This window comes from Nothoprocta perdicaria, unplaced genomic scaffold, assembly GCF_003342845.1.
Source record: "Nothoprocta perdicaria isolate Ctin4 unplaced genomic scaffold, notPer1 scaffold_242, whole genome shotgun sequence".
Lineage (NCBI taxonomy): Eukaryota > Metazoa > Chordata > Aves > Tinamiformes > Tinamidae > Nothoprocta > Nothoprocta perdicaria.
This window is the reverse complement of record NW_020455469.1, coordinates 879,951-900,116: the sequence shown is the minus strand read 5'-3', so window position 1 is coordinate 900,116 and position 20,166 is coordinate 879,951. Positions and strand designations below refer to the sequence as shown.

General features: G+C 41.1%; 1 protein-coding gene and 1 long non-coding RNA gene across 2 annotated transcripts in view; one reads left to right on the top strand and one right to left on the bottom strand.

Moving 5' to 3' along the window:
• The window catches only part of LOC112947682, a 30,361-nt gene extending 29,723 nt beyond the window's left edge, over positions 1-638 (top strand). Inside the window, exon 3 of the long non-coding RNA XR_003249458.1 lies at positions 98-638. This is a non-coding gene — a long non-coding RNA (uncharacterized LOC112947682). The remainder of the gene's footprint in view (positions 1-97) is intronic.
• A 111-nt stretch (positions 639-749) lies between these two features.
• SLC6A2 (solute carrier family 6 member 2) overlaps positions 750-20,166 on the bottom strand; it is a 41,946-nt gene continuing 22,529 nt past the window's right edge. Inside the window, exons 4-14 of the mRNA XM_026039805.1 lie at positions 19,795-19,933; positions 18,816-18,950; positions 17,207-17,310; positions 15,050-15,174; positions 14,124-14,236; positions 11,266-11,394; positions 9,654-9,753; positions 6,067-6,167; positions 3,088-3,255; positions 2,334-2,405; positions 750-773 (exon numbers count right to left, since the gene is read on the bottom strand). Coding sequence (XP_025895590.1) covers positions 750-773; positions 2,334-2,405; positions 3,088-3,255; positions 6,067-6,167; positions 9,654-9,753; positions 11,266-11,394; positions 14,124-14,236; positions 15,050-15,174; positions 17,207-17,310; positions 18,816-18,950; positions 19,795-19,933 — 1,210 coding nt within the window. The remainder of the gene's footprint in view (positions 774-2,333; positions 2,406-3,087; positions 3,256-6,066; positions 6,168-9,653; positions 9,754-11,265; positions 11,395-14,123; positions 14,237-15,049; positions 15,175-17,206; positions 17,311-18,815; positions 18,951-19,794; positions 19,934-20,166) is intronic.

Sequence of the window (20,166 nt, the reverse complement as noted above, 5' to 3'; positions counted from 1 at the left end):
GTTGGCATAAGGGAAAGTGCCTCAAGTACAGTGTGGTGTTGAGCTGTGTTCTGTACTCGGTACCCACACCAGAAACTTTGTTCCTGTTACTCTTCAGCTTCAGGATGAAATGGCACAGAAAATGGCATGGACATAGACAGCAAAGACAACCTTCTTCACCAAGAGAAGAGACTAATAACAAACCACTGAAAATGAAGCACCAAGTCTTCACCTCAGAAGGATGCAAACCCATATCCCAAAGGATAGTATGGCAAGAAAGCTAATGACATTAATACATAGTTAAAGTTGCTCTTTTCTTACAGTTGAGATGTGCTCTTTCCTTAAAGGTCTAAGAGCCTTCAGGTATTRTTGTTTTAAAGCAGATCGTGGCATGAATATTTGAAGTATTATTACTGTCAGAAAAGTTTAATACACTTCTCCAGGATAAAAGAGCCTTTAACTTATGACTTTTTTCTCTGCTCCTCCTTCCTCCACTCCTACGAACAGCAAAGCTCACAAGTTTTGGTCATGTAGGGATCCCATGGCACCAAAGGATATAAGAGAAATTAAACTCAGTCTTTAAAGATCATTTGAAGCCAAGTAATAGAAGGGAGGCATTGAGAACAGAGAGCAGATATCTTCCCTCAAAGAGTCAGTAGATAAGCTCTGAGCCAGCCTGGTCCAAGCATAATCACAGGAGCTTTCAGCTTGACTTTTCTGTGTTCCCAGTTTAACTTAACATATTGGCTTTTTCCTCAACCTGTCAGTTGTCATATTGCTAGCCAGTGTTGAAGCTGTAAGGAAAGAGAGGTTATGGTTTAGTAACACTGAGTCAAATGACAATCATGAGATTTCAATGCACTGGTTGARAAATGTGGAGTACAGGGAATTCTCAAAACAACTGGTGGGTTTTTAACTACATTCCTATGAATTCCAGTTGGTGGTGAGAAACATGCAATAAAAAGATTATTTAGTCATAACTTGGTTCCATTTTAGAAGTCAAAATTGTTGCATCTGTCTTGCATTAATTTAAGATAGTTTTGTTTACAAAAACATTAAATATGCTTTAGCGGTACTGGCAATACCAAAGCTGTTTCTGTCTTTTCTTTGAAGGCACCAATAAATTCATGTAGGTGTTTAGTGTTGGACATGAGGTTGTGAGGGATCATTAGGCATTTGCTTCCAAGTACAGTTTCTTCTACTCTAAGTGAAGTTCATCTGCTTCTGCTCCTGACACTATTTGCTGGGGTTTAACTGACCAGACCTGTGTGATGTGAATCCCATCAGCACAGGAACATGCTTGGAAAATCAGGTTATTACAGCTTGAGCATTAAAAGTGCTAGAGCACTAAAAGATAGCAGGGGAGGATGGGGAAAGGGGGAGGCAGGAAGGGGTGCTGTGCTACYGAGTAACCTCACACTGCGGTCATGAAACAGGAAGCTGTCGCTTCTCTTCTGCATCCAATAAATCTACCTTTGGATAATTTCCTTTAAAATACAAAAATGAATACTTCAAATAGTGTTTTTCCCATTATACTTCTTAAGTTTATTTCAAAGTGAACAAAAGGCACATTTTTGATTTGTTTTTCCCATGTGAATGTACACACCACCACTATGAAATCTGGGTCATGTTTTAAGGTGGGGTACATCATTTGAACTGCTTTCAACAGTGAAGGCAGAAAGTGGCCCAGCACTGATAACTGATATTTGATCCTTGATATTTGCATCCTTTTAATCTCCTACCAAAAGGAGTTATTTCTGTAAGCTCACTTCGTTTGTTAAAAGGAAGGAGCTATCTGGAAACCTATAACATTTTTCCATGGCTGCCTAAGTCTCCAACAGTGTTTTCAATCAACCATGGGCCTGTAGGGGAAGCAGATTCCATCTAGTAGCATCTCCTTTCATTGTGGCTGTTTTGCCAGAGCTCAAATGCTGGCTGTTTAGCGTGTCTTGATAGGCAGGCACACTTGGGCTTTAGCCAGCATGACTTGAGGTTGCTGTGTAACGTGTGTGAGGGAGAGGATATGATGTGTTCCAAGATGCCTGATGGTCTGGAAATGAATCCCTCCCTTGCTGAGATCTGCCTGTGGTCAGATATGACCTGAAATGCTGGATACAAATGACCTATAACCTTGTAGGCTCTGCTTAGCCATGTCTGTAGTGGTGGAAGGAAGGCACCAAAGCCTTCCCACCACTGACGTGTCTGGTACAGAGCCTCCAACCCCACAAAAACAGGGAACCTCAGACCCAGAAAGGCTCTGCACCAAGGGGATGGCCACAAAGCTGCAGTTGCCGCCAAAGGCAGGAGAGGGGCTGGTACCAAGGAGAAATGTCAGGGGGAAAAGAAGGACCAACCTTGAACTGCCTGACRCTGCCTTGAGCCACGAGGTGCTGCTCGTTCTCCGGGGTGATGCAGTAAGCTAGCCTCTAAAGCGGGGGAGAAGAGGAGAAAGTCATGTCAAGTGGGATTGCAGCTGTAATTGTGCAGAGTAGCCTGAACTTTATTTAAAACAGTAACTTAAACCTTTAATATCCCCAAGTCATGAGTCTTAGTCGGTCATTGAGAGAGCAAGCTGATTATAAGGCCCTTGGCATTAGCCTTTAATATAAGGAGCAACAGTAAAAAGGCTTATGCAAATACTGAGTGCAAATATTGAGCAAGGGCCTATGGAACAGAGAGCCAGGAAGAAGAGGGTATCACAGGCCTTCCCCAAGTATACATTTTTCTTGAGGCTTGAGTCAAAATGGGACTGGTTGGTCCTACTGCATCCCCAGCATCCCCATTTGAGAGTAATATACAACACTCATTGTTAGCACTAATGAGAATGTAAATGAAGGTACTATATTTGTCATATTTCTTTTTTAAAAAGGAAAATCTGTCCAATATGCCTAATACTCCTAAAATTATAGCAGTACTTTCTGGAAAGCTGATTTCTATCTCAAAACTAGAAGAAGATGCACTAAAACTACATTAAAACACCATCACAGAGCTGGGTCCAAAAGGTCACTCATAAGAAATATGTTTGGGGAAGAAGAAAAACAAGCTGCCAACTTCTATCCAGTCAGTGCAGAACAACCCTTGGAGATATTTTGCTCACGTTCTACTTACTTCTTTAAAGGTCCCACGTGCATTCATAAATTTATAGATAATGCAGGCGGGCACGAAGATCATTGAAGATAAGGCTATTCCCCAGCCGATGCGGTTCGCCCAGAGAGGGAAGGTGTAGTCATCGTATGTCAGAGGCTTGAAATTTATTATGCTGACTATCACGACGAACTAAAGAAAGAGAATTTGGCTTTGAGATGGGGAAAAAACTGAGYGGAGAGAAACAGCTTCAGCCCAACATCTTCAACCCAACTGGGTTAGGCAGCCACCCCAAGGGGTATCTCAAGCCAACTTGGGTGATGATCTTCACCCTGTCTGCTTTGGGCTTTGCTGCCTGAGCTGCAGAAACTTGTGAGGCATTTTCTGGTTCTAGCAACCAGGTAGTTCTAGGTGCTCTGGGCAGTTTATTGGTGGGAGGAACAGCTCATTTGCTGCCTCATTTAAACTAGGAGTGTTAAGGATGTATAATGAAAACATTCTGTAATCCAAACTACGTAAAATCTCTCCAGGAGCAGTTTTTTTCCCCTTGTTTCTCAGGAGTCTTCAGGTTTAATTTTCTTGGAGAAGTTTTTTTCTAGTGCACCAAGTTTTTGGTGCAGCCCTTTCCCCTTCTCCATCTTGCCAGCCTCAGTTTCAAGAGCTGCAGGCTGAAGTTCCACATTAAGCCCCTGGGAGCAATGTTTAGAAGGATAATACATGCATGCTAGAGGCTTAATAAACCAAYGGGAGGCAGAAACAAAAATTGACAGGAAATTTTGGCCTGGAGGCTGCGTCATCAAAGCTTGTCTAAGCTCTCTTTAGATGCTTAAGAAGCACAACTTTAATGTGATTAATATCTTAAGATCACAGTGAGGTCAAATTTCCTTGTGATCATTCTGACCTTTTGATTTATGAGCCTAGGAGAAGATCTCAATAGTCATTTTGTTCTGAACAGGACCTTAGCACAAAACATCCAAATGCTCTGTTCACATTTTGCAGTTTTCTTTCTAAATGTAATGAAGCATTTGTGTTTCTCATCGGCCAGCTTACAAGTTATATTAATACATCTTAGTGTTTCAAACACCCAAATTCTGGGAGTAATTGCATATAACTTATTCCAAGATGTCACTCCACAATTGGGATCTTGGTGTCTGACAGCAAAATATAAATTGCCCTTGGAAGATGTGTTCTAAAGCACACATTACAAATGTAATGATTTTCCATCAGGCAGGGAGCTCGAGTGTATTGTGTAATTTTGTGTTCAGAGGCAAGGCGCCCACCTAAAAGGTTATGTCTCAAGAGGTGGTGAACATAATACTGCTTGGAGAGACAGGGACAGGTTAAATCCAGTGGTAAACAGCTCCTAAAATGTTTCACCTTACAGAACTGCAGGATAAAATCAATGATACAGGGTTTGGGACTCCTGCAAAACACATGAAGGAGCAGATGACTGGCAATGGCTGAGGATCAAGCTGATCTGAAAACAGCACATGCGTTTGTCCCTCTTTATCCCTCCAATGCTAGATTTGTTTTTTTTTAATCTGGTAAGAAAACATAAATAGAAAATAAAAAGGATACTATATTTTTTCAGTTTTGTGTTTTACATTAAGCACTTGTTACATGTTAATTAGCTTGTATTTTATAATCATCTTGTAAAAACAAAACYTGAATGAGTCTAATTCTAAGTACAAAGCTAAAAGCAGCCAGGTTGGAGAACATACAGCAATCATTACTAAGTACATTAGGAAGAGTATCCTTCTAGGGTAACCCCTTGCATGGATCTTGGAGACACTGCATCGTGTCCAGAAGTGTCTTCTGTCAACAGCTACTAAATTTAGGAGCCCCCCATGCTAACCCAGTGCTGATGCTGTGCAAGGGAGAGCAGATCTGTTGGTGCTGCACATTGCAGAAGGTTTTAAAGATAGTCCGAGTGTCTGGAAAGCTTCTGCTTACCCAGTGCATCCCTTCACGTGAAGGAAGGACTGGTGGTTCRTTTACATTCCTCATTGACTTCTGCCCGTTAAGAAAAACAGAATGAGCAAATCTTGGAGCAGAAGGTCAAGTGCATGGTAATGAGCAGCAGGTCCACGTTATAGACRAGCAGATCAAATGTAGCTGCTCTGAAACTGCAGAACCCCAGGGGGAGAGGCTGCAAAGCATCTAATTACTGGAAACAGGAAAGGTTAACCTGGGATTTAGGAGCTTTAATTAGAAGTGTAATTTTTTTCTCTGCATGTTTATGTAAGGATGGTATGTAAGTGTCAGTTGTTACTTAAGCAATTTGGAATTGAGATGTACGTTCCAAATAATAGTCTGACTTGATTTGGTATAAAGTTGYGACATTTATTTCATTAAATTTCTCTGTTTCTTTTACTTAGCATTTTATGTGGTTTTTAGACTCTGTAAATTGAGCTTTTCCTCTGTTCTGGTGTCTAAGATGAGGTCACCCRTAGGAGGTTGTGGTTTTAAATGGGAATCCATAGCAGTTACAGGGGGAACGAGGCGAGGTGGTGAAACCTGAGTTCTGACACTGTCATGCCTTTTGCCATCGAGGGAGAGTGAAATTATACATTAATTTAGTGATATTGGAATTTAAAGGTTAATTACTGTAAATCACAGGGCCTCAGAGTCTGTTTTCTTTCTCAGCACAGTCTCTTATCCCTGCCTGGTTTATTTTCTACTGGAATCATTTATATTTAATAACCATGGATGCTGGGGGCTAGAGGGAGCACTGCCTGAATCCAACTTTTAGTGTTTCCTGCAAAAAGCTACTTCCTTCAGAGCCTGCTAAAGTGAAGGAACAGATGCCTAAGTCCACAATCAGCTTCTCCTGGACAACTGAAATATTTCATGCTGAATATCTAAATGAAAAGAATTAAAGTGCTGTTTTCTATTTGTCCTGGCAATATGAGGGGTAACAAGCAGCATMTTGATTCCTATTTTATATTGTAAGAAGCAATATAGCCATGTTCTTTCCCTGCTGAAAGGGTCACCCACACTTACCAGCAAAAAGGCAGGGCTCACAAATTTCCAGCACAATCTCCAGTAGAGGCCTGGCTTGAAGCCCATCATCTGTTGGATGTCTTCACTGAACCTGTCCACACCTGTGAGGCAAAGCCAATGGGAAGAGATATGAACATCACACTGATGTAAGTCAGAATTGGTCGTGTTGGGGACAATACCCAACTCCCTTAGCTGCTGCTCCTTCCAAAAGTGGGAATGGATGCCTTGCAAATCTCAAGAAATGCAGGGCAACCGTGTYGGTCCCCTTTCAATGAACAGATTGTCTTTGACTTGAGTACAGTTAAGATTTAAAGTTTAATGAGCATTTAAGTTCTGTTGCAAATAGTGTTGCCATTGAAAAGGCGAATTTCACAAATATCTTGAAGTTAAACTATGAAAAGCGGTTGTGAATTGTTATAACCAAAGTGCTCGGTGCTCTTGAGTACACTGAAGGGAAACCTGGACCCGTGCACAAAATGTTTTAGTGTAGTAGTAGTTGGATAGCATTCCTGATTATTCAAAGGAGGTTTTCTGTGTTCTGTTTAATGGTGTACCTCATATTTACAGCCTTTAACGTGTTTTTAACAAATATCACCTCATCTTTTATCACCTCTCCAAGGAATAGAGTAGTTGCTTCTGTTATGTGCGAGCACGTACAAAACGAGAGCACCGAGAGGCAAGGTGGCCTCTTTCAGAGTATCCAGTGTGCTAATATCAAATAACTTTCTAAAATCTGCTTTGTAGGAGTCTTGATCTCTACTAAGGTAACGTAGCTGTCARAAATATGCTAGAAACCTATCCTATGGATTTAGAAACACATGGATGACCTTGCATTTCTGCGGTTGCACTTCTCCAATTGATTTCTGCATTAACTGACAACTGGCTATAATAAACTATACAAAGCAAACATGCCTTTTACAGTGGGTAGGACAGTATTGGTTTGAATGGTAGTTTCTTCCCAGTTTTTCTTGTTTTATTCTGGTTGGATTTCCCAATTCGAGATGTTACCTTGCAAAAGTTTCATCTAAGTCCAGGCCATCTTCCTATTATTTTTTTTGTAACTGGATGATTGGTGTTATCTGGACATAGAAGAAATGTCCCCCTCAGTTATGTTAAAAGAAAAAAAAATCTCAGTGGCTCACAAGTTATTGGCTCAGAGGTGAATATTTCTCTGCTTAGTGTCATGCCAAACTATTGGTTTGTAATACGTGATTATACTGCAGAAATGTTTTCAGCARGCTTTTAGTTGTGAATCATATGGCAAACAAATAGTGCTGTTTGACACRATTGTCAAGCCTGGCTCTTAAGATCTTCATACAGGTTCTGGAAATCTCCAGCTAGGGCCTCWCTCTGTCTTCTCCAAGCTCAAAATGTCCCCTTCTCTTGAGGGAGCTTCAGTGCCCTGGCCATCTTGGTGGCCTTCCACTGAGTTTGCCTCCTCTTGAGTTGAACTGTTTTTGTCCTGGGGATGCAGAGAACAGGACACAGGACTGCAGGTGCAGTCTCACAAGCCCAAGAACAAGGGCAGGATGACTTCTCTCCTGGTGAAGCTCCTGTTGATGTTTCACAGGAGCTGGTGGCCTCCTCTCCTGCCAGCTGGTGCTGCTGCCTTGGGCAGCTCCTCCTTGACTGCAAGTAGCAGATCCAGGGAAGCGTCAAGTGGTTCTTGACACCCTGTCTAAAGGATTTCTGTTGGAAAAGCTTTCATTGACCGGAATAATAGTGTTGAGCCTAAAGAGCACTGCTGACTTGCACTGAACTTTTTCTGGTCATTTGGGGAGATGCTCATGTTGGAGACTGGGGGGAGATTTTCCAGCAAGGGAAGCTGAGCAGCAGGTTTGTGTGGCAGGGAGAGCAATTGGCACATGGATCAGAGCAGTGAGCTCAGGGCTGTCCAAGAGACAAGATCCCAGCAAGGTGGATACTAGCAAACTGAAGTGCTCTTTCCTGAAACTGGCTCCTCCACCTCTTGCAGGTTCAGGTGGTCTTTGCGAGCAGAAACGTCACAGTTAATTAACATAGGTTTAATTTGAACTAAATATCAAAATTGCCACGGTTTTGGTCTGCACTGAAATGTCAAAGCCAGCCCTCAGGCTGGCTTAATGTTCCTGCTGGGTCACTAAGGCAACTGGGGTCTATCAGGAGAAAGGTGGATGAGCTCACGCCAGATTTAATCAGTCAAAATAGTATAAATAGCACCCGAGGCTGTAATAAGTTGGTTTTTATAAAGCAACAGGTCATATTGTGTCAGTAAAAACATCTGTCAGCTGCTTAAGACACATAAATAGATATTTTCCCTGTTGGTGGGAGAAGGGGAGGGATGATGGAGGACAGAAGAAGTTGCAACAAATAAATGAAACCTGACCAAGCTTGGCTGGGTAGAGAGCCACATCCAAAACCTAGCCACTGCAAAGCACAGGAAATTCTGTTTTCATAGCAGTAGATAATAACTTGCACTTAACAGYGATATTTTTATACCTTGGCTTCCAAGCTAAGCTATGATCACTCTTCTGCATGCAGCTCTTACACATCCATTAACAAAGTTGCCTTTGAAATTTGGTGCCTCCACTTTGAGAGAAAATAGCAGCTATAAGCTGCTAGCTCTGTGCTGATGTTGGAGGACATAATTAGCAGTTTAAAGCTAAAAATTGGTGCTTTAGTAGGCTGGACAGCCTCACACGTGGATATCATTCCTTTAGCTCATTCACTCAGCAGCAGTTTTTAATTGAGAGGGATGGAGTGACCAAGGGAGTAGTGATGTGGCACTGAGGAGGTAAATGGCAGCAGGACTGGTCTGTGTAAGGACTCGCTCTCACTTGAATTATAAACACTGTCTCTGAACAGAAATGCCTGCTGGAGCAAGAAAAATCATACTGGGAACCAGGGCAGCTAGTGCAGTACAGATTTCAGTGGAAAAAGGATTTGTGGCTCCTGGGACTTTTGCACCCTTAAAATGAAGAGTGGTATGATAATAGGTTAAAACTGAAGATTTACTTTACCCCTTTTTGTGGCATATATCCTATTTCTAGGGGGGTGTTGGATATTCCTTATCATGCTATGAAATAATATTCCTTGGAGTAGTAATAATTCCTTTGGAGTATTTTATAATACTGTCTGAAATTAAAAGGACTAATACAGAAGTTACAAGCTTGTAAAGACAAGCTATTTTTTGTATAGCATGTAGGCTTGGGATTTGGTCCCCCCCTCCAGAAAAAGTGGGAATCATGGACAGGAGGAACAGGTGAATTTAGGTTAACCCATGGGCTTTGAAATCACCTGAAGGGTATAAACCTGCCCCTATTTAAGTCATCAGCCATGTTATCAGCTGAGAGGTCTTGGTGAGAGGGGTGTCTTTTCTTTGCTCTGCAGTTGTCTTTAGGATACAGTTTTCTTGGGCTTTGTCCTAGAATTTGGCCTATGAACATTTGCATTCCTGTCGCTGTGTGCAACTCGGGTGAAAATCATGGTGTGAAACGTGGCTTGTCACACTTGTCTTACCAGCTAACTTATTTTAAACCTGCATGCAAGCCTATAAGCACACTAGATATTTATTTTGAAAAGATTTTAGAGGTGTGAAAAGTGCTTACCATAAAACCAGGAAACTCCAATTGCTTCCATTAAAACAGCAAACAATATAGACGTCCCAGCTGCAAATGTGTCCAGAAGTGTGAGCACATAAATTCCACCCTGGCATTGGGGAGTTGAAACAGGCATCAAAACCAAGTCACAAATGAAACCACTTGAAGTTTAGCTTCTAGTTAGCAAAAATCTGCTTTATGTTAAGTATCTTAGCTGAAATATTGTAAATATTYAGCTGCAGTGTTAGCTGCTGTTGCTTGGTGTGGAGAGCAGCCCAAAGCATCTTCCTTGACAAAAACTCATCTCTGCAGCTTGTGACCCAGAGTTTTAATTGCATTTGCTAAAGTTTTGTTTAGCAGTTTGCATTAGCTAATTGCATTAGCTAAAGTTTTGTTAAAGTTTGTTTTTGTATGCTTTTTATCAGTAGCATAAGTAGCAATCGAGTTATTAAGCTTTCTAAATGACTTTAATCTACACAATCAATAGACATTTTTTCTGATGAAAAGCATCTTTTGGGAATAGGTGTGCATATCTGCAAGAACAGAGAACAGTAACTTTTTTTTTTAATTTTGGGGACTCCTCTGAAAACTGAATGAAATTTTGTTGGAAAACAGCATTTTTTTTGTTGTTGAATAGCATTTCATTTGACCCACTTGTTTCTGTTCTGCACCTGCTCCAGCTGAATACCTCTGCTACCAAAGCTTAGCAAAGTGAATAACTAATAAGAGTATGTGAGAAACATGTTTTGGAAATACAGAATGAGATTGCAGAGGGCAAAATCAAACACGTTATTTTAGTATGATGGTATCACAAGGGTTTTTCTTTGTGTTCAATGTATGCAATAGAATTGTTCTTTGGTTAGGTGAAGCAAGAAATTAGGCCAAGCCTGGGCGGTTAGCGCATTGCGGGTGGCCAGCTGAGCTTTATCCTATGTGGGAGTCCATGTCTGGAGGAYTCAGTTCTGTCTGTCTGCTTCAGCTCCCTTGAAAACAGTGGAATTGCCCCTTTGGCACCTGCTCAGGCTCTTTCCCACTGAATTTCTCTCATTCTTTAGGATTTTTTACCCCAATTGATGATTTGAACAAGGAGGGAGTATGTCCAATTCTTAGGTAACAGGGATGGCATGCTATTAAATGCCACGAGATATGATATACTAGTTTTCTCAAGTGCTTTCCAATTTGAGGACACTACAGTCAAGTTAGAAGGACAAGTATATTAAACTTATATAAAAAGTAAATGCTTCTRTCAGAAAACTGTGTTTGCTCTACAAACAAGACCCAGGTGATGGGCATTTTCACCTGATCTGTAATCCCTCATGTGGGAATAAACACTGAACACAGTTCCATTGAATATGATAAAATAACACCAGGATTGCACAAATGTCTTGGGAATGGATGTTTGTGGGTTTGGTAAATAGCTAATAACCTTATGTAAAAAAAAAAGACCAGAGAAGCATTATGGCAGGTAAGACTGAAAAGCCACAGACCGGCCTTTAAGTTAAGAACTAAATTCAATCAAAACTAAATAGATGGGGCAGCCTGGGAGACACTCAGTTCTCTCTGGGGTTAACAGCATTTCTAARGTAGCTTGCTGATATCAAGACACTTTAGTTGTACTTACATTGGTGATACAAAGAAGGGCGAGTAGGAAAGTGCCAAAGGAAACACCGAAGGTGAAGAGCTTTCTGTGCTGCTTGAGAACTTGGAAATCGTCTGCTAGGCCGGTGATGACGGCCTCCATGCCGCCCATCTGGGGAGAGGAGGACRGGAGCCCGGTTAGACAGGACGCACGTACTGTGTGATCTGTATTTCGACTGTAAGGCTGGCTTCTTTTTAGTTTATGCCATGTGGAATTGTACTTCACTTTCTAGATGGAAATACTGAACATGAGCTTTTTTCTTTTAAGTACGCTCTACCTCCTGAGTTTTCCATTGAATTCACTGTTATATAGCTTTGATTTTCAGTTTCTTTTTCCTAGTGACACCATTCTGCCCCTCCTGTACCAAGAAGCTCTGTAAAAAGGAATTCAAGCCTCAAAATGATGAACAAACCTATCTATATTTTAGATTACTCCAGTAAGGCTGCTTTCCCTCCTTTTTGTCAAGCCAAAAGAGCAGGACAAAACCTGGAGTTTTGTTTGGAGCAAGTAGAGGGGTAGCAGGTCATATTCTGGCCTTTTCCAAGGCATATTCTGGCCTTTTCCTGCAGGAATTTCGAGCAGYGGGCACCTCTCCTTGTGTTTGCTAGCTGTGAGTTGTCTCTACACGATGAGTGATTCCAATGCRCAGTGCAGTGGCTGGGGCTGAGGAGCAGGTTGTGGGTTTTGTGGTTGSTTGCTTGCTTGCTTTGAGAGGAAACAAACATTCAGAAAGCAGTGCAATGGCCCGGGGCCTCACCTTGGCTTTTGTTCACTAATCTTGTAGGGAGGGCATCTGTGAATAGTTAAACCTAGATGAATATTGGCTCTCTCAAGCCTACCATGTTGGCACATTGTGTCAGCCTTGGAGAAACTGGAAAAGGGAAGAGACCTCTTGACTGAGGGCTACTTCTAAATGTATGGCRGTGCTTTGTCCTTGTGTTTGTCTCCCTTGGCAAGCTGGGTACGTCATAACCACAAACACGGTGTTTGCAGACACCTGTTCTGCTTCCTATCGCTTGTGCTGTTGTTGGCCAACACTTGTGTGACCAGATTTCACTTTCCTTCAGTGTGTTGACAGTTCCATTTTTGTACAGTTGTCCATTTCTAGGCCAGGGCAGGTTTATGTGCATAGGTAAATGTATGCATATATTATCCATCTTTAGTTTGGGGTACAATTGATTTGAATTAAGCTTTAAAGTTTTGATTTTCCATTTGATAGATTGCCATTTGATCAGGCAGAGGAGAGGGTTGAGAAGAGCACTATACAGAACAGGGCAGCACCTAAGCGTACTTGATTACACTAAATAATTCTGAACAAAACTCGAACAAGAAGATCCCTACCCCAAAGCTATGGCTAGCAAGAAGGTCTGGAAATTTGTTATGTCTATCAGCTCATGGCATTTTAGTTAGTTCCACAAGAAAGATGTTTTTTCCTCCTTAGTAAGAGTTCTACRGTCTAAAACCCTATGTTTTTCACTATGTCTTAGATTTCTCTCACTTACAAAGTAAAATGGGATATGAAACTTGTCTCTATTCTTAATCCTGTTCTAGTTTTGTTGGTGATTTAGGTTTAACATATTTCCAGTGTCCTAAATTTTTCTTCCATAGCCTTCATGTTGCTTATAGTTGAAAAATGACCAAAGCAAAAAACCCAGACATGATCTTACCTCTTTTTTAAAAATAGTTCTAATGCATCTGARCTGGAATCCAAAGATCCAGGCGCTTGAGAAATAGTTAGATCTTGATTTGAACTTCAGAGCTCATATCTCCATAATATCTCATTCAACTATTTACCAGTGATGATCAAAGCTTCCTTTTGCCACCTTATTTTTTGGGCTTTTTTCCCCATGTTGCTCTTTTTGCTGCCAATTYTTTATTCTGTTTCTTGTTTGTGAATATAAAGGAAGTTTTTTGAAGTTGCAAGCAATGGAAGAAGTAATTTTTTTCCATTTTCAGCAACAAATTCCTAACTCAGCTGTATGTACTTAGAACTATACAAGAGGCTTTTATGCTTTACAGTAGTAAAAAAGTGTCACCCTATTAAGCATGAATATTTCTTCATAGCAATGTTCTTGGAAAACCACATTTTAACCCCAAATTAGGCAGCTTTTAAGCTAAACATTTTCATATGTCTGGATGCCTCCTTGGTAAGCACAGAGCAGTATGAGGCTGCTGTTMGGACATTTAGCTTATATTCTATATGTCTAAAGTTTGTAATCCTGAATGCCGTAGGACAGGTATTATCTTCAGCCTTTATTTTTACAGAGGGAAAGCAGTTCAGAAATAATCTGGTGCAATTATTAAATAGCAATTGCATTTACAGTAAAATCAGGATCATCAATAGCCTAAAGAAAAAGGCCATCAGTCTGGATAATCTTAGATACCAGTGTATCATCAGCTGCTCTTTGTCTTCAATAGATTTTCAGCATGTGTGAAAATCTCTTGCAGAAATGAACTTGYGTGCTAATGTTCCCCCTTATCCAAGTGGGATTCAAAATCTTACTGCAGTTTGCAGTAATAATAGCAGGTTATAGCAGTGCTCTTGGATCGTTGCAGTAGTTGTTGATGAACAGGCCCTACTTAAGGTTGTAAGAAAAATCAGCAAGAGTGAATATGGCCTCCTGGCTCGTAAATTATCTTTTCCTAAACATCATAAACATGGGTATTTAAATGTGCTGTCAAGAGTATTAGCATTAGTATGTTGTCTGTGATGGTTTCAAGGAGTGTACAGAAAGCTTATTTGAAATTTAATCACTCCCTATTTAAGACCARTATCTCTCTAGTTATTAGAGAAGGTAATAGTAGAAAACCCCAGCATGGCCAGAAGGAAACATACTCACAGAACTGTCGATGCCAAGAGTAAGGAGCATGATGAAGAATACCACTGCCCAAAATGTAGATCCTGAAAGTGTTGAAATTGCCTCTGGATAAAGGATGAAAACTAAACCAGCTCCTGAAATGGGAAAGAAAAAAAGATACCTAAGTGATACTTACCTTACTAAACTTCTCAAAGTGTTCAACTTCTCCAAAGTGCTCATTTTAATGAGGTAAATTATGACAGTTGGCTGTTACATCAGTGTGCATCCCAGTCTGTGCATGGTTTGTCATACTTGGAGCAAAAATTATACTGAGAAATTACACTTGGAGCAAAAATTATACTGAAAATGAATCTGAAATACTTTAATAATGTACTTTGCAAGACAGTTTTGAGCATTTAAATCTACCCCATCTTTTTTATACCTCCCAATGTTTTTATGTGATTCACACCCTCCCAGCTTTGAGGTGTGAGCTCAGTGAACCTTACTAGCTATTTTTCAGCAGTGTAGTGCCAGAGGAAGCTGTGGGTGGGCGATCCCCTCTTTGGAAGGAGACTTCTTGGAAATGATGCAAGAGAGATGGGAGCAGCAATGGTGGGTGACCTGTTATCAGGGAAAAGACTACAGCTAAGCTCAGGTACAGCTTCCCAAAGCTGTAGCTYAGGCAGTGTCTGCACCAGGAGCCGAGCAGCAATGTTTGCCTCCCAGGATGGTCTTGTGAGGGACGAGATGCCAGGGACACTCAGCTCAGTAGAGCCGGGGTGACTCAATGGCACTTAACACTTCACATTCCAGCAAGGTAGATAAACACAGACTTTTAAAGCCCGAGTTAATCTTTCAGGTGCCTTTCATGAGGTTTTTCACCGGCTTGTTTGAAACAAACRTTAAGCATATTTTCAAATCAATGGTGGAAGAAAAGGGGTAAAACTAGTATAAAATTCACCTCCTACCTTCAGTGGCTACATCCTCAATTTTAACTTTGTGCTCGTGAGCCATGTAGCCCAATATGGAGAAAATTGCGAATCCTGAGATGAAGCTTGTGACACAGTTAATGGTACTAGTCAGCAAAGCATCCCTAATGTGATGGAGAAAAGAACATGCCAGTGAACAAAACACGTCAAGAGCTAGATGAGGATTATGTTATTGTGACAGGGAGATTCTGGTGAAAATGGTAATCAAGCACTTGTCCTGGTGGTCAAATGCTCCTGTCAGCAGCCTGTGCTGTGATGAGTAGACCAGGTGTCTCCAATTGAGATGACACTGCACAGGCTTGGTGGGCTAATGTGGTTGGATGGGACCTTGAGAGCAGAGGACAGGCCTCTGAACTTCAGAGATGCCAAWCAGTGCTTTAATAAAAGGTAAATATGGTTTTCTATCATCAGTTACCCTACCTGTCAACATAGGTGCTACATACCAGGTTTTATTCTCGTCTGGATATTACTGTTTTAACARTATTCCAGAATTGACTGTGTCCTGCAATTCTCATTAAAATGTTCMCCAGTGGGAAGGCTGCAGGGTCAAGAAGAATCAAATTGAACCCGTAAACTCAAATTCTTTTCAGTTTTTAAAGAAAATTGCTAGATATTTTTTACTGATCAGGTGCTGATAGTATTCCTGGTTGCCTACAACTCGGGTCTCATGCAGGTGAGCAATGTTTCTTTTTACTTAGTCAGAGGATCAAGCCATGCTTATCTCTTCTTAAACTGAGCTGAGATAGTTTTGCATGCACAGTCCTGGGGGCTCACTTATAGGTACAGATTTTCTTCTTTTCTGGCTCTGATTTTCAGTATTGTTACACTCTTTCTGCCATTACTATTTCTCTCACCAAAGGTGTGCTGAGGTATAGATAGGACTGTGCAGTGCTGAGCTGTGGCCTTTGTTTGGAAATAGTATTTCCAATTCATTTTAAGAAAGCATTTATTAAGATATCAGCACGTTCTAGAGTTGTTTTACCAAAAGAAGGTTATTTGCAGGTTTTTTTGAGTGTTTTGCATTATTGAATAAGTGTGCTTTTGTTGTTAAAATAGAAAGATAACTTTATGAAAGTATATTATATTACTCATACAGGAAAGGCAAAGCTGATGAAGTGATATTAGGCAAGTAYAATACGCTAAGAACAAAATATGATTTCACATGTTGCCTGTGGTGTTTTCTTAGTTTTGCATGTATTTCTTTTAATTTAGGAGCAAAATCAACCACAGAGTTGTTCCCTGCACACTTTTGTTCAGTATGAGAGTAATGCAGAATTATTTGCAGGAGACGATGTCAAATTGGAGAACTGATAGRACTAGCTTCTATCCAAAGGGGTCATCCTTAGCAGATCTCCTAATCTGATTAATCAGCTCCCTGAACCTATACTYGTTCTTGAGTTGAGTCCAAAGCTTACTTAAGTCAGTGGAAGTATTCCAGGATTTTGGCTTTGGATCCATTCGAAGCAATTCAACTCCATTTAGTCTCTTCTACCTTTCCACTTTATATTTTGTCATTGCTAACTCATCTRTAATACATACACTTGCTGAATTTATATTTCATGGGAAATTTTTAAAGGATGTTTGCTTTCATTCCAAGATGGAATGACAACAAAACTTTTGAGTTTTTGCTTGAGTTTCTCTGAAGATGCAGAGCCTCAGAGTAGTTCTGGCTGAATTTCCATGGCAATGATGCAGCAAAAGACTTATAAGTTGATTTAAACTGCATTCTTAAATTAGATCCCAGCATAAAAAAATGAGAAACCTCAAAGCAGGAAAACTTTTCTGGAGACTGGATTTAGTTTTTAGTTTCTGGATCAGTAAGATTCCATCCCACGTTCACTGTTGCTTTTAGTGGTACTTCTTGAGAGACAAACACAAGTACAGTTTACACAGCTGTCTAAAGTCTAAATTTAATCCCATTCTGTTTTGCAGTACAGCAGAAATCTTGGCAGGCTCCCGTTGCTAAAATTTCAGTAAGGAAGACAGCGATTCAAATTTTAGTTTGGTTGCTAGGTCCACACAAGGTTCAGCATTGTTAATAAATGAAGACAAAAATATCTAAATAGTTATTCTGGCTGTAGTTATCAAATAAATAGTGCTGTTCTGAAGCAGTAGTGGAAGAATAGAATATTATACCTGTAGCAGTTGTTGTCAAACTTATTGTAACTGGCAAATGCAATTAAAACTCCAAACCCAGCTCCTAGGGAGTAAAATATTTGAGTGGCTGCATCAATCCAGACCTGCAAATGATAAGAACATTATTAGAATGTTAGTCCAGTCCAAAAGATGCATCAGGGAAATGCAAGAATTGTACAAGACAACTGGCTTTGTAGGTCTGGTGAAAATAAATAAGCAATGTTCACGAGATGGTGGTGCCCTGGGGGGGACACAGTGTGTACACAGAGCAGTTGTGCCCTGAAAGGGCTTGCCATGAAGGGGCAGTGTTTTCTGAGCTGCATCTCCAGCACAATATCCACTCAAGATGTGTAGACAGGTGTCAGGAACCATCCAAGATGCTGGCCGCCTCAACTGCAAGCTGACAACACTCTTCTCTGGCTAATGAGGGTTCCATTTATTCAGCCATTTCACAGTTATTTAAATAAGCATCTCAGATAAATTTCAGAAGAGTAAGGAAATCAGTGGAGTAAATAATTCTTAGTGCTGTCCAAAATGAGATCTTCACGACTTGGCTCATTTTGCCAAGTGCTTGAGACATCTCTCTGAAATCAGCCCCAGTGTTCATCCTGCAGTGATTTACCAGCACTTCTAGAGAGCTTGAGTTCCACCTCATGGTTAACATGGCTTTATGTTAAGCTTTCAYGTGTGGCTCAATCTAGAGAGGGATTTGTCCCATCTTAGCATAAGTGCTTTCATACATCATGTTAAATATCTTGTTCTTTCAACAGAGATGCATAATTACTGCCTGTTGAGGACTGAACTGTTCATAAATCCTTTAGGTTTTGGAGGGAAATGTAATTTTATGGGCTATTGGGTATTACTAATTATTTGAAAGATTTGAAAGATGATATAATGAAAAGCAGTCTGTGTGTGCTTTATTGCAAACCAGAATGGCTGTATAGATGTGATTTTTCTCAAACTGGTGTTYAGGGTTTGTGTCATGAATTTCTCACTAAACAGCAAAAAGTCAGCAGCTTTTTCAAGTTGTCAAGTTTCACTAGAGTGAAATGTGCATTACTTGCAGTAGTAAGATAAGAACATCTTGCAATGGAAAGCCTCTTTCATTTAAAGGACAGTGACCTGGTGGGTTAATCCTGACTTAGCATGTTTACTAGTAGGTTCAAATGCTGTATTTCTTTTTTTTTTTTTTTTTTCCTATGTTAACATTTAGCTTTGTGATTCAAGAAGCCAGATTGCCTTCCTCAGGGAATTCATAGCTTTCTGAGAACCAGTTTTGCATATGATCCAGTATTCCTGTGTAAAGGATATTGCAGTAGAGGCTACAGGCCAAGTGGGTACTACTTAAGGGAGGGCAAGAGCTGAAGCTGCCCTTGGACAGTTCCTAGTGAACCAATTAATTTGGATTCCAGTTGAGACGGTCCTGTTGCCCTSATTATGAGGGCACTGGAAATCCAGCCTCTTGGAGCAAGTGTGTTGGTGCTTATACAAAGCACTACTCAGTAAACTTCGCTCTGTATCATTTCAGAACTTAGCTTTGCTAGTTGCAGATTTAATCATAGAACAGTTTTAGCAGTAACAGGGAATGAGAGCAGAAGAGGGCACTTACCGTGGCCTCTTTTAGCCTTCTGAAGTCTATGTGCAGGTACGCGCTTATTCCGTTGTAGGCACCSGGCAAGGTTATGCCGTGTATTAACAAGACAAATAACACGACGTAGGGCAAAGTTGCTGTTATCCACACAACCTGCAGAAAGCAGAGATCCCAGATCAATCAGCTACTATGAAAATTTTAGGAACATGAGAAAAATACAGCTGACAATTTCTTGCATGTCACTGTTTTATGGAGAAGATGTTGACTTGTGTTATATAGGCTGTCTCAAGGGAAAGTGCAGTGAAGTATGTACCCATGTGTATGTATACTAGCCCATATGAATATCRGCAGGAGATAATTTTGTCCAACGAGCCTAGCTGGAGCGCTCAGGACTGCATGTTCATGTCTGCCCGCTGCTCAGCTGTGGGTTTTTGAACGTGCAGGGACTGTCTGWCGCTGCGTGATGTTACTGCCATGCAGGTGCCCCCAGAGCTCCGGGACGTGCCCAACCCCAGCCTTTCTGCCCTTCTGGGGGCTGTTTCCTGAGGGAGGTCCAAGAGTAATTGCAAGTTCCTTGCAAGGTTGCCGGGTGTTGTCTTTTCACKGCATTATTCCTCTTGTCACAACCTTTTATGTCAGAAAAGCAAAGCACTTTAAGTGATCAAAACATGAGTAGACTTGTGTGAGAGTTGGAGGCACGTGTCAGACTATTTCAAGTCTCTTTGGTATTTTCTGAATGAGACCACTAATGATGAATTGAAATTATTATGCCAATAAAATCTTGAGTTTGAGAACCAAACAGATGAGACTTGTAGATAAAATAGAGGCTGAACATGGAGTGTGTACTCCACACTGTAAAGTTTCTACACAAAGCTCTATTCCATGTTTTGATCCCAGAGGGTCCCTCAGATGCAGCGATTTAACCTCCTGCTTTCTAGAATTAATACACTTAAAGCAGACACAGAGTATAATTGAGATAGGAGAATGGTAGCTCTACCTTTCCTGACGTCTTGACGCCTTTCCACAGACTAAAGAACAGGATGATGACGACCACCAAGAGGCAGAGGGAGAGCTGCCAGCGCGGCAGGCCCAGGTCGTGGATGCCGCGGCTCTCGTGCAGGTGCAGGACGCCTCGCCTGCGGGCCAGACACAAACACGGCCACGTCACCATGGCGAAAAGAGGCTTTGCTGGCGCCATGGGAAGGCAGGCTGTCACTCGTGGCTGGTGACACTGCAGTTCTGTGAGACCCTGTCCTGTGCTGCTGCCCGCGATGCCCYGCTGTTAACAGCCCTCAGGGCTGTTTGGTTGCCTTGGCTGTAATGGTAGCGCTCTGCTCCTTCGATGGAGCTTGGGGAGTCTGGAAGTGCT